This window comes from Adiantum capillus-veneris, chromosome 27 (genome assembly GCF_014529385.1).
Source record: "Adiantum capillus-veneris isolate H3 chromosome 27, ASM1452938v2, whole genome shotgun sequence".
In the NCBI taxonomy this organism is placed as follows: Eukaryota; Viridiplantae; Streptophyta; class Polypodiopsida; order Polypodiales; family Pteridaceae; genus Adiantum; species Adiantum capillus-veneris.
Genome location: NC_140957.1, coordinates 42120481 through 42133790, shown reverse-complemented (window position 1 = coordinate 42133790; position 13310 = coordinate 42120481). Strand labels below are relative to the sequence as shown.

The 13310-nt window shown below is 45.2% G+C and overlaps 1 protein-coding gene across 3 annotated transcripts in view; it reads right to left on the bottom strand.

The window, feature by feature from the left end:
- Positions 1-13037, bottom strand: part of LOC147421846 (phosphoribosylaminoimidazole carboxylase, putative / AIR carboxylase) — a 37798-nt gene extending 24761 nt beyond the window's left edge. For 2 of the 3 annotated variants that reach the window (XR_015186863.1, XM_086503698.1), the window contains exons 1-6: positions 12604-13037; positions 12190-12408; positions 11916-12027; positions 11676-11738; positions 11420-11558; positions 11286-11341 (exon numbers count right to left, since the gene is read on the bottom strand). Coding sequence is in view for 1 of the 3 variants with exons in the window: in XM_086503698.1 (XP_086359824.1) it covers positions 11286-11341; positions 11420-11558; positions 11676-11738; positions 11916-12027; positions 12190-12408; positions 12604-12851 (837 nt within the window). In the remaining 2 variants the exon portion in view is untranslated. Of the gene's footprint in view, positions 1-11285; positions 11342-11419; positions 11559-11675; positions 11739-11915; positions 12028-12189; positions 12409-12603 lie in introns of those variants that run through there. The other variant, XM_086503699.1, reaches the window with a different exon arrangement.
- Positions 13038-13310: the final 273 nt, after the last annotated feature.

Below are 13310 nucleotides of genomic sequence, written 5' to 3'. Positions count from 1 at the left end.
GGGAGATTTTTAGGCGACAACCCCGAAACGGGAAATAGCCTGTAAATGTGCCAAGTGGCACATTTTTGTGCACTTTCCTCATGCACGAAGAAGTGGCGCTGATTTTAGGAGAAGGGAGGCTCATTTTCACTCTATCACAAGTTGAGAACTATGGAGTGCTTCCTTTCCCTCTTATGCACAGTGCGGTGCCAGAAGTGATGCCCTGCACGCTACGCACTACCCTCTCTCTCCCCTATGGCAGTATGTTATGCCCCTCTAGTGGGCTTTTCAATCGACCAATGTACAGTTGTGTGGGTTCATGCGCGATTGCCGAGGCAAGAGCCTCTTGCACAGGTACTGGATTAGCTAGCGGCTAATCCCTTGCAGGTACAGGTGATTCAGAGAGGTTTCACGTGCGAAATCTCGTCCGATTCAAAGGGCAAGTAGCCCTATAGGTGCGAGAGCTCGAGGACTTGCTACGGATGCGACCGGCACGCAAAACGGAGCCCGAAACAGTGAATTACAGCCTGCTGTGTATTTTTTGCAGGTTTAGGGTTTTGGCCCTAAACGGACCCTAATACCCCCAGGAGGTTCGGGGACGCGAGGGGACCGTTGTACAGGTGATCTGGCACAGTTTCGGTGCTGCAGATTCTCGCCAGGTTTTGCAAAGTGTCCGTATGCGTCGGGAAAGTTATCCAATGCGTGGGAATACTGACTGTGAAGGGTCCTAGTACAGTTATGCTGCCGAAATCGGGCCAGAACAATTGAAATTCAGCCAAGGTTGTGTGGGGCAGCTTGTAGGGAACCACAGCGAGAATAAAGAAATACCGAAAGGGGCGCCTATTTAGGGGCCAATCTGGTGTCGTTCTTCTCATACAGGTGCAATCTAGCAGCTTGTATCCCTTTCCCCTTTGTTGTGTCTCGAAAGTACAGGTAAAGTGGGTGACAAATTAAATGGGTGAAAGCAAACAAGGTTTAAGTCTAAGGTCTACCGCCCTTTTTGGATTAACAGGCCGGTTTCATGGTTTCATCCCCAGGATTAAATCATTTTCTCCCATAGAAGTGAGCCTTGGTCAGTTTGGGCTTGAAGACACAGGGGATCATATAGACCAGACACAAGAAATTGCAATTATGGCTGACAGACCAGATGATGTGACTGAAAAGGTTTCCTCTTCGTAGGGTCAACAGACACATGAAGTGGGTGAATGAAGTGGGTGAGTCTTCAAGACCACCACAGACGGATGATGATATATTCAGGACCCAGTTGGCTACTGCTTTGGCTATGTTCACACAAGTAATGCAGAACCCGAAGTTTTTAGCCTTTCTGCAACCTCCTCTTCCGTCTCAGCAAGTTGGGTCACTAGATCATATTCAAAAGCCTGTTAAGGCTCAAGCACAAGTGATTCATACTGCAGAGTCAATGGAAACACCTGTACACTTGACGGAGAACATGCAGTCTCCACAACCTGTGCCTAAGGTGCAAGAACAGGTGGCTGAAATGCCAGTCTTTCAAGCTCTACCAGTTCAACCAGCCACCTTTCAGCAGCCTATAGCTGGTTCTAATGGGCAGGGAAGCAACCTACAGGCTATGCAACAAGTCTTCCCACCACCTTCAGTACACCCTAGCTATTTTGGAGGTGGATCGGTATTCCAGAGCATGGCTGGTCATGCACCTAGAAATCAGTTTCACACGTCGGGAACAGTGTTCGGGGGTGCTCAAACAATGATGCCTAACCCCATGTATGGTGTCACGGGCATGCTACCAGGGTTTCAAAGCGCTTAGGGCCAATTTGGGATGGCTGGAATTACAAATCAACAGCCAAATATGGCATTTCCAGGTCAACTTAATAGCAGTCAAGGGACACATATGAACCCTAACAGTGTTCCCATGTTTCAGTCACTTCCATATGACAACTTAACGCCGTTGGAGAAGCCAACTCCGTACAAAGAAGGTGGAAAAGGTGTGGCATTCACGACCTTTACAGGGTTTGATGACAGAAAGAAGGCTCTCCCATTCCTCCAGCAGCATAGGGGGAAACTTTACAGAGGCTTCAAAGGTCCGCAAGGCAGCCACTTTCTTGACAGGGAATGCGGGACAATGGTGGACAACTTTATTGCTTCAAGGGCAAGCTCCGTCCACATGGATTTACTTCAAGCAGATTTTTGCAGCAGCATGGTTATCTGATGACTTTGAAGCAGATGTCATGACATAATGGCACCAGCTTAATGCTGCTACTTGCAAGAATCTGGATGACTACAATCGGAAGTTTTGGAAAGCTCTACTTCCGGTAACTTCCTATAGGTTTGTGCCATTGACAGAACGGATTGAAAAATACTGTTGTGGCCTACCCAAAGGATTGAGAAAGTACTACACGAAGACCAAAGTCAATACCTTGACGCAGCTCATCGAGGTAGCAAACACTGGCAATGGTTTGCTCAAGGGAGAAGATTGTGAATTTAATACCGGTGTCAAGGAAGGGTCGGCCAAGAAAAATTCAGCGAAGTACGTTCCCAATGAGGTTCCTAAAGCGACTCAGGAGCCAGCCAACGCAGGGAAAGGCAAAGCTACGGCTGAATCAGAAAAGGGAACAGCAAAGAAATGGAAAAGACGTTTTCCTCGCAAGTCAGAAGAGCAAAAGAAGGTCCTGAGGTCAGAGAACAAATGCTTTATCTGTGAGCAGCCTGGCCACATTGCTCAGAATTGTCCTCAAAAGAAAAGGCCACCTGATTCTGAAGACAAGGAGGACACGAAAGGAAAGAGGCCCATGGCTAGTCTACTGCCAGATATGGTGGGCGACAAGCCAAATTCAGATGCAAGTGAGCTTTGCAGAGCATGGGGAAAGGTCAGGGATCAAACAGTGCTTATCTTCTTTGATCCAGGTGCCAAAGCCAACTTCATTTCCCCAAAATTGGCTTCAAAGTTGGAAATCAGACCTGAAGAGATGGGGTATACAACAGAGGCAGGTTTGGCATGTCCTGGCCATACAGAGGCTGTGACACCTATCATTGGAAAGTTGCGCCTACATATCCAGTCCTATGTAGATGCTGAAGAATTTTACATCATGCTACTGGACAGATGTGATGTGTTGCTAGGTATTCCTTGGTTGTTTCGTGTACAGGGAATCATGGATGCCTACAACAAAAAGATCACTGTACAGAGCAGGGGAAAGACTCACATTCTGGATGTAAAGCTTAAAGGGGAGTCTATTCCCACTGTATCAGCTTCTGCTATTACTTCTGTAATGAAAAAGCATCTTTCTGCGTACTTGGTTTTTGCACGTGAAGTGTCAGATTGTGATGAATCAAATTTATGTGTGTTAGATAAAGAAAGGTCAATGTTTTTACAACAGTATGGTGACTGTTTTTCCGATTCATTACCGTCTCAATTACCGCCAGAGAGACCCGAGGACCATGCGATAGATTTGGTGCCAGGCAGTAGCCCACCAAATAAGCCTCCATACAGGGTTAGTACGGCTCAGTAGAAAGAGATAATGAGCCAAGTACAGGAGCTGTTAGAAAAGGGGCTGATTCACCCCAATTCATCTCCATTCTGATCTCCAGTGTTGTTGGTGCAGAAAAAGGATGGCTCATGGCGTATGTGCATCGACTACCGTGCACTGAACAAGAATACCATCAAGAATAGGTTCCCTATACCTAGAATTGATGATATTATGGACAAATTAGAAGGAGCAGCTATGTTTAGCAGGATAGATCTAAAGAGTGGGTACCATCAGATCCGCATTAGATCAGAGGATGTGCACAAGACTGCTTTTAGAACAACGTTTGGCCTTCACGAATTTTTAGTGATGCCCTTTGATCTCACAAATGCTCGTGCTACGTTCAATAGGATGATGGACAAAATTTTCCGTCCACACCAGCAGTTTGTTGGTACATTCTTTGACGACATGATAGTCTACTCAAAGAATGAAGAGGAGCATAGGCATCACTTGGCCATTGTGTTCAAAGAGCTACGCAGCCATAGGTTGCTCATCAATGCAAAGAAAAGTGATTTTTTTCTGGAAGAGATTCACTTTCTGGGACACATTGTCTCAAAGGATGGGGTCAGAATGGATCATGCTAAAGTTGAAGCGATCAAGTCATGGCCAGATTTGAAGACGGTGCACGATGTCTGAAGCTTCTTGGGACTATGCTCCTATTACAGAAAGTTTATCCGAAATTTCGCTGAGATTGCTTCACCTTTACATGCTCTTCAAAAGAAGGCAGTCACCTTTAGATCGACACAAAAAGAGATTTCAGCTTTTAATCTCTTAAAGGAAAAGATGACTTCAGATATAGTCATTGTGTTGCCAGATCTTAGGAAGTCATTTGTGGTCCAGTGCGACACCTGCGGTAGTAGCATTGGTGCAGTGCTAATGCAAGATGGCAGGGTAGTAGCCTATGAGAGTAGAATCTTGCAAGGGCCAGAAAAGACTATGCAAGTCTATGAAAAAGAACTGCAGGCCGTGATTCATGCGCTTTTAAGTTGGAAACACTACCTGCTAGGTGCAGATTTCGTTGTCCAAACGGATCATCAGACCTTGCGGTACTTCTTGACACAGGCAAAGTTATCTGAGAAGCATATGCGATGGGCAAATATCTTGTCCATGTTCCATTTTCAGATTGTGCATGTGGAAGGCAAGAAGAACGTTGTGGCTGATGCCTTGTCAAGGAAGCCACAAATTTCAGCTGTGTCAATTCCTTATCATCATGAACTTGATGATATGAGGGAACAGTACGCAAATGATGAAGATTTTGCAAGGGTCTTCGAGCAGCTAATGGATAGACAACGTCATGAACACTATCTTCTCAAAGATGGGTTCATGATGATGCATGGCAGATTGTGTCACAAAGCCATTGCGACGCAAAGTTATGGAAGAGAGTCATGTCCCACCGTATGCAGGGCATCGTGGTATCGATGCTACAGTTAAAGCGGTTGAGACATTCTTCTACTGGCCTACATTGAGAAGAGATGTGGATGCCTTTGTGCGAGAATGCCTAATATGCCAGAAGGTCAAGTTTGACAGGCAAAAGGCACCAGAGTTATTGCAACCACTACCTATTCCAGATAAACCATGGAAAAGTATTGCTATGGATTTTATCTTTGATCTTCCGAGAACGCAGACAGGATACGATGGTTTTTGGACCATCATTTGCACATTCAGCAAGCAGGCTCATTTTATTCTTGTCAGGAAGAAGATAAAGCCAGATCAGATGGCACGCTTGTTTATGAGCAATATTTTCAAGTATCATGGCATGCCACAGTCGATTGTTAGCGACTGTGATCCACGCATGACAAGTTTGTTCTGGAGAGGCTTGTTTGAGAATATGGGCACAACGCTCAAATTCTCTTCGTCATTTCATCCTCAAACAGATGGACAGTCAGAAGAGGCAAATTCTACTATCCTAGATCTGCTGAAGTGCTACGTGTCGGAGCATAAAGGAAAGTGGAAGCACTATTTGCCATTGGTGGAGTATGCATACAATAATACAGCGCATTCATCAACTGGCAAGGCACCTTTTGAGATAGTTGAAGGTGGCAAGAAAGTTCCTCCCATACTGCATACAAAGGACAAGATATTTGAAGCAGACAAGTATGTTCAGGATATGGATGAAATGTACAAGAAGGTCAAAGTGGCCTTAGAAAAGAGTCGGGCAAAGCAAAAGAAAGCAGCTGATCGTCACCGTCATGAAGTGGTATTTTCACTTGGTGATTGGGTGCTTCTACACTTTGAAAAGGCAAGGTTAAAGAAGATGAAGGGCAAGGAAAGACTGTTTCCAAAGCTCAGCATGCGTCACTATGGGCCTTTTCAAGTATGCGACATAATCAATGATGTTGCATATAGGCTGAAATTGCCTGAGAGTTGGAAGATTCACAATGCGTTTCATGTGAGTCTTCTCAGACCCTATGTGGGTGATCTGCCAGAGGATATGCCAGCTGGAGATCAGCTGGAAGTCGAGGAACTTGACGAGATCTTGGTCCCGGAACAGATTTTGGCACATAAAGAAAGAAAAGTGAAAGGCAAGGTTGCTAGGCGTTACTTGGTGAAGTTCAGAAACTATCCACCAATGGATGCTAAGTGGATGGAAGAAGGTGAACTTGCAGAGTCACCAACTGTGTTATCACTTTACCTTGAAGCCTTCGATTTGCAACCTACCTTGACCCCTTGAGTTTCAAAGCTACATGGATTGTCAGTGTGACAATGGCTTCTGAAAGAAATGATGTACATGGTATTTAAAGTGAGCTCAAATCAAGTACATCTTACATGAATGTTAGAGCTGTACAGATTGTCAGTTTGGCAATTGCTCTTACGAAATGTCCAAAAGTGTGGTTAGTGCTATAGAAGTGAGTATTTCTTGTCAGTTTGTCGAGGATACAGTAATTGCTTCTATTAAAGGGTACATGTGTAACTGCATTCTTAAACTGTCGGTTTCGGTATGCTCGAAAGTGTTACGGGGGTATGTCACCAGCGTGTGACTACTATCTATCCTTTTTGTTGATTTCTTTCTTATTATTTATTCATTTTCACTTTTTGGAAACACCCCTCTGGAAATCGAACTGCCCTGCATTGCATAGCTAGTGTGGAACTGTTCAGAGGGAGTCCAGGCCCGAGGGCAAGAGAGCACTAAGGTTGGACAAGGACTATGGTTAGCCAAAGTGGGGTCATTGACTAGACAAAGAGGAATCCTTTGCTACAGAGGCTACATTTCAGTTCTTGGTGTGGCTGCAGTGTACAAAGAGGGTCAGATGACCTAGAAAAATACAATGGCAGCATCTCCTAAAATTTAGGGAACTGCTATTTTGGGACCTGAAAATGTGTTCGCGTCATTACCTCCGGAATGACAAGGTAAACATTTTATTACTCTGCCGTGAAGTCAACTGGGCAACCGGTCAGGAGATTTTTAGTCGACAACCCTGAAACGGGAAATAGCCTGTAAATGTGCCAAGTGGCCCATTTCTGTGCACTTTCCTCATGCACGAAGAAGTGGCGCTGATTTTAGGAGAAGGGAGGCTCATTTTCAGTCTGTCACGGGTTGAGAGCTATGGAGTGCTTCCTTTCCCTCTTATGTACAATGCGGTGCCAGGAGTGATGCCCCTACACGCTACGCATTGCCCCCTCTCTCCCCTATGGCAGTATGTTATGCCCCTCTAGTGGGCTTTTCAATTGACCAATGTACAGTTGTGTGGGTTCATGCACGATTGCCGAGGCAAGAGCCTCTTGCACAGGTACTGGATTAGCTAGCGGCTAATCCCTCGCAAGTACAGGTGATTCGGAGAGGTTTCACGCGCGAAATCTCGTCCGATTCAAAGGGCAAGTAGCCCTACAGATGCGGGAGCTCGAGGACTTGCTACGGATGCGACCGGCATGCAAAACGGAGCCCGAAACAGTGAATTACAGCCTGCTGTGTATTTTTTGCAGGTTTAGGGTTTTGGCCCTAAATGGACCCTAATACCCCCAAGAGGTTCAGGGATGCGAGGGGACCGTTGTACAGGTGATCTAGCGCATTTTCGGGGCAGAAAACAGAGAATTCAGCGTGCTGCAGATTCTCGCCAGGTTTTGCAAAGTGTCCGTATGCATCGGGAAAGTCATCCAATGCGTGGAAATACTAACTGTGAAGGGTCCTAGTACAGTTATGCTGCCAAAATCGGGCCAGATCAGTTGAAATTCAGCCAAGGTTGTGCGGGGCAGCTTGTAGGGAACCACAGCGTTTATTCCCTCTTTTAAAGAATAAAGAAATACCGAAAGGGGCGCCTATTTAGGGGCCAATCTGGTGTCGGTCTTCTCATACAGGTGCAATCTAGCAGCCTGTATCCCTTTCCCCTTTGTTGTGTCTTGAAAGTACAGGTAAAGTGGGCGAAAAATTAAATGGGTGAAAGCAAATAAGGTTTTAAGCCTAAGGTCTACCGCCCTTTTTGGATTAACAGGCCGGTTTCACTACTCACCTCTGGCAAACTTCCCCGCCAAAAATTTGCTCAATTCTTCATTCTTTTCTTCAATTCCCACGTCGGGTTTCAACTTTTCTTCGCCTTCCCGCTAAGAGATGTTCACTCTGTCAGATTCTTCGTGAGAATCCATGTGTGCTCTTGGCTCTTTATGGCTTATGCCCCTTCAGACAGAGCAATGAAGACGGGAGCACACCCTATGTGCATTGGACTAAGGGTGGGAGTGGCTACTAAGTCCGGGGCAGGGACAAGAAGATTCCTTGACAAACAAAATCTTGACTGCTCTGTCAGATTCTCCTCCAGAACCTATGTGTGCTGCAGAAGGGATCGGATCCTCCATAGAAGAAGAATCTTTCTAAGCTCTGATACCACTATTACAGGCTTAGACACTCCCAAGTGAAAAATTAATAGTAACACACAAGCAGATACTGCAAAATCATTGAACTTCACGAGAGAGAGAGAGAGAGAGAGAGAGAGAGAGAGAGAGAACACGACAGAGTTCCTCTTCTGGATGCACTGGCCCCAAAGATTGGCCCCCCTTTTGGTATTTCTTTATTATTGCTCAAAGCAAAGTACTACTCTTGAGGGTTCTCTGCTCTCAGACTCTGCGTCTAAATGCTCTACAAAGTGAGGCCCCAAGGGTCCTTATAAACAGTACAAGGGATGCCCAAAAGCATTAGGTTCAAAAGCACTAAACCCCAAAAGCTAGCACTAAAGCTGCCAGAGCGTATTGCAGAAATCCGTACAACCTGCCACACCATCCGCGTAAAACGTAGGCGTTCGTACAGTTGCCATGTCATCAGCGTGATTTACGGAAAACTTCTTCAAAGTTCAAGCTTTGGGTTTTTAGGGTTTTAGGTCATGGCTGGTGCTCAGAAGTTCTTTTAGTTGGTCGGTTCACTTTCTCTTGTCCACTTGGCCATTTCTCTTCCACTTGGTCATGCCACATCATCACTCTGTGACAGTAAGAGACCGTCGATTCTCCTCTCAAGACAGTAAGGAAGCTGAAAGAAAAGACGGAGTGCAGAAAAGCAAAGATTGTACTCGCACAAAGAGTTTGACAAAGCTCTTGAAAAGAAGACAACCTGATTGATGAAAAGCTCAACACTCTCGTCGGTTATTTGGGCCAAGAGTCAACTTTCGAGGTGGTCTGGTGGTAAGCAGATCCAAGAAGCGTGTTCGTTTTTAGAAAGACCCAAACTTTTCTTCGCCTTTAGAGAGTTTTGACATTTCGTCGCCCTCTAGTTCCATATAGAATGAGAAAAAATGGAAGAAGCGGAGAAAAAGCAAGAAACGCAGATTTTGGAGAAAGTCTAGAAGGCGGAGAGAGCCATCTAGCAATTCAAAGGAGGAGATTCCATCCTCTGCTTGCAGTTTAGACAGTGAACAAATGGACAAGAAGACCAAGGAGTTCAAGGATGGGGGTCAAGCAATCAAGTTTGACACGGTTTCACGCTATCAGAACACCCATCGAGCCCTTGAATTCATGCAATAGTTTGACGTCACCCCGTCACCTTCTCGGGAGGTCGTTTCTTGCAACGCTCCAAGGTCTTAAAAGGAAACACACATATCTATCCTCCCCTCCACAGACCTGCATCCCCACCCCAAGGGCTGCCCATAAGGACACCCCTACGGGGCTGCTGTGCCAATGTCTGTATTATAGACTTATGTGAATCTATATTCTTCATCTCTAAGGCCCTCTACTTCTCTAGTGCAGCTTGGTAAAGTGCAAAGATGATCTACGACAAATGATGAAAGGTGTTTGAATTGGCCAAAATCTAGGAGTGCTTCTGTTGTGGCTCTCCTTGATGAGGTGATGTGCAACAATGCATTTTGGAGAAAGATCGACGATCTTCAAGCTGCCCTCAAGCCCATTGTTTGTGTTTTGAATCCATGTGATGGTGAGGGATCCACCCTTCGTCTCCTCTACGAATTCATGACACAGTTGAGATGTGCCACGTGATTGCATGTCATTGAACTCACATGGGTAAAATGTGATAATGTAGCGTTCTTCAAATTACTCTCTCCTACTTGAGACTCTTGATATATGGTAGTTCCTGGGGAATCTATTGTAAGCAAGATATCTTTTATGCAAGGTGGAATTGGTTTCGCTGCCTTATACATTGCATAGCCCACATCTTGCATACTGCTTGGAGAAGTTATACCCAAAGATCTCATTGTGTGCTTTTGACTAGATGGAACCCCCTACCGAGATAACGTGCATGTGCAGAATCGACTAGAAGAGGATCTCTTGGGGTATAGAGATAATTCTCTCTAATTACTTTCCATAGCCTTGAAAGCACACTCAAGGAAAAAATTAAGGGGGTAAGTTTCAACTCTTGACTCTTGTCACTTGTGATGCAATCAACACATGGCGGTAGGGGTAATTTTTCTCGTGCAATCACTAAGGATGCTGAAAATCAAGCCCTTCCAATTTCATGGTGGGAAAAATTTGGCAGTCTTAATCCCATGTGGCAGTCTTTGCCTTTGCGGGTTCTCTCTCAAGGTGTGAGCTCCTCAGGTGCGGAGAGGCTATGGAGCATAATTGGGGGGGCGGCGCGCGCGAGAGAGAGAGAGAGAGAGAGAGAGAGAGAGAGAGAGAGAGAGAGAGAGGGCAAGCCTGATGGACATTTTGCAACACAAGAGAGTACACAAGTGCTCTCCCAATCTGTCTACAAGGGCGCTCTCTCTCTCTCTCTCTCTCTCTCTCTCTCTCTCTCTCTCTCTCTCTCTCCCCCCCCCCCCCCCCCCAAAACCCCCCCAGACCCTGTTAAGTAGGGGTCCTCACAATCTGCCCAAACAATGAAAGGTCAACAGACATAAAATAGGATGCCTACTGAAAATGGCAGAGTCATGGGCATAAAAAGCAAAATCCAAAGAATCCTGTAGATTATAGCAAAACCTAACGAGGTCGATCACAGACACAAAGAAGCCCTCACTCACTAGATCTAGATGGGAAACCCAGGAGATGACCTCCAAAACTACAGTCATTTTATGGTTAACTAAAGTCTTACAAACATAGAATAAGATGCATTATACCAACCACCAATCTATTTTTAAAAATATTTGGGAGTGAGATTTTCAATACAAAAAAGTCTCTAATAAAATGATGAAGATTTGTTGACTGGATTGTGCAGCTTTCTTTATCTAGCCAGTTTATTGGTGACTAGCTTGATGCATCTTGTTTTAAGTACCATGCTCAGATAAGTTAAATACAATGTAAACGCAGGGCTCTCAAAGTGATACCAATAAAATGGCCTAAAAGGTGTTTATCCTAAGAGGAGTGGAATTCCCAAAACGGACTTATCAATTAGCAAGCAAGAGTTGAAATGGAAGACAGCAATAAGAATGGATTCAAGACCACCTTGACAAACGGGGCAAATTTTTCTGCATAGAGGCCACACTCAAACCCACCTAGTGCTGCGATATACCAGTTAAACATGTTAGTAGCATTCTCGGATAAGAAAATTGCATTTTTGTGACAAATTTCTGACTTACAAGAAACGGCTCTGTGAAGATCTTCCTTGCTGTGGGCAACTGCATTTCCTCGCCCATCATATGCAAGATGTCTGCTCTTGATCATGAATGGATAACCAAAATCACGTCCTGCTTCTTCAGTGCTCTCAACGTCTGCAATCTAAAAAGTAGCATCCATAACAATAAGCATCCTGCACAATTTCAAAATTGAGAAAATGCAATGTTTATGCATTATGGACAACTTTACATTGTAAACTTATTAAATGAAATATTAAACCTTTCTGAAATCAGGTAATGCAACACCATGCCTGCTAAAGTGGACTTTCTGGAGGTACTTATCCTGCAAAGAAAACAGTGACAAAACTTCTTTCAGGCCCCTGACCCCGCCAGGGTTGCTCAAAAGTGGTCATGCCAACTATTTGCAAAAGAAACTGAAAGTTGACGTCATTAATATCTATTCTCTCCAAGGTTCTACCTCCTACTCGAAGGCAACATTCATCCTGTAGCACATAAATACCTGAATAATTCGAATTGTTGAGGGCTTGGGTTCAATGTCCACGCCTTCTGCTTCAAGCTCTTCAAGTGTCTCCACATCCACATGCTCAATCTCAACAGTCAAAACTCCACACCTACCCAAAAAACATACGCCTTGAACAATACCAAGAGAGAAATAGCGTTTCAGGACCGGTTGCCTTTCGATTGAAAGGTGAAGCTCTTATCTACTAGAACAAGCAACTGATATCAAAATCCAAGAGACCAGCCTAGATACACCAAAATCCTGAGTCCCTTACTCTTTGGCGAATTCCCGAACAGCATTCGTGTCACGGAAGCTGCCCACAACATGTTTATAAGCCAGACTACTTGCTGGACACTCCTTTTCTGGATCCAGCACCGCAATTTTCAGACCCAAACAGGAAGCTGCCTGACAAAGCATGCGACCCAGTTGACCACCTCCTAACACCCCAACCACAGTGTCACATAAGCCCACTGTAGAATTGCATAGATTATCACTGCACACAAGTAAACATTGCTCACACTCAAATACTAGTGCATGAGCTTAAAAGAAAAACCTCCAAAATAAAAGTCTCAACATCAGAAAAAGGAACAGAAAATGCTGAGCATTAGACTGAGAGAGCAATGTTTTATAGACACGAGAGAGTACCATCAAATAAGTCTCTTACAGAACTTCAATCATAAAAGCGTACCAAAGCAAACTGCTGGGGTTGTCAACGAGGGCTGAAAAGGACTGCGAGGCAGCTGAGCAGATGAAGATGCGGGAAGCGACGTTATACATAAAAAGCGCAGAATGCCGTTTCCCCTTGGTGATGGTGGCGGTGGTGCTGCTGCTGTTGTTGCTGCAGGAGAGCTGGCGCAAAGCAGCAAAAGCTGGCGCGCGCACGAGTGGATGATCGCAGCCGCTTCCCAAATTCGCTGCCCGGGCTTGGCAGTCCATGGTCCGACTGGAAGTGAATAATAATCTTAAGGGAAAATTACCAAAATACCCTTCCAATTTGCCGAAATTCCCAAAATGCCCCTCGTATTCTCTCAGGATACGATATAGTCCAGAACTGTGCAAAACCGTTTAGCAGAATAAAAAAAAGCGAGGAGCAGAGCCACAGTGCCGTGCGAAGTCGAGCTGTTGCATGCAAATCGCAGGCTGAAGTGGCCCCTAATGCTTAGGGCTAGGTCCCTTGGACACTGCCCTCTTGCTTTCCAGTTGAGGCAGCCGGTCACTACACACCAAAAGTCCACGACAATCAGGCTCATCATGGTGGCAAAACGCAGGTCGACATCTCAAAAAATTGGCGAGGCAACGATTGCCGCTCGAATGACTGGGCGGCTGCTTTGCATGGGTAGAAGAGGACAAAAACCGTGCACGTTTCCAAGTTGAATTGACATGTAGAGAGAGAAG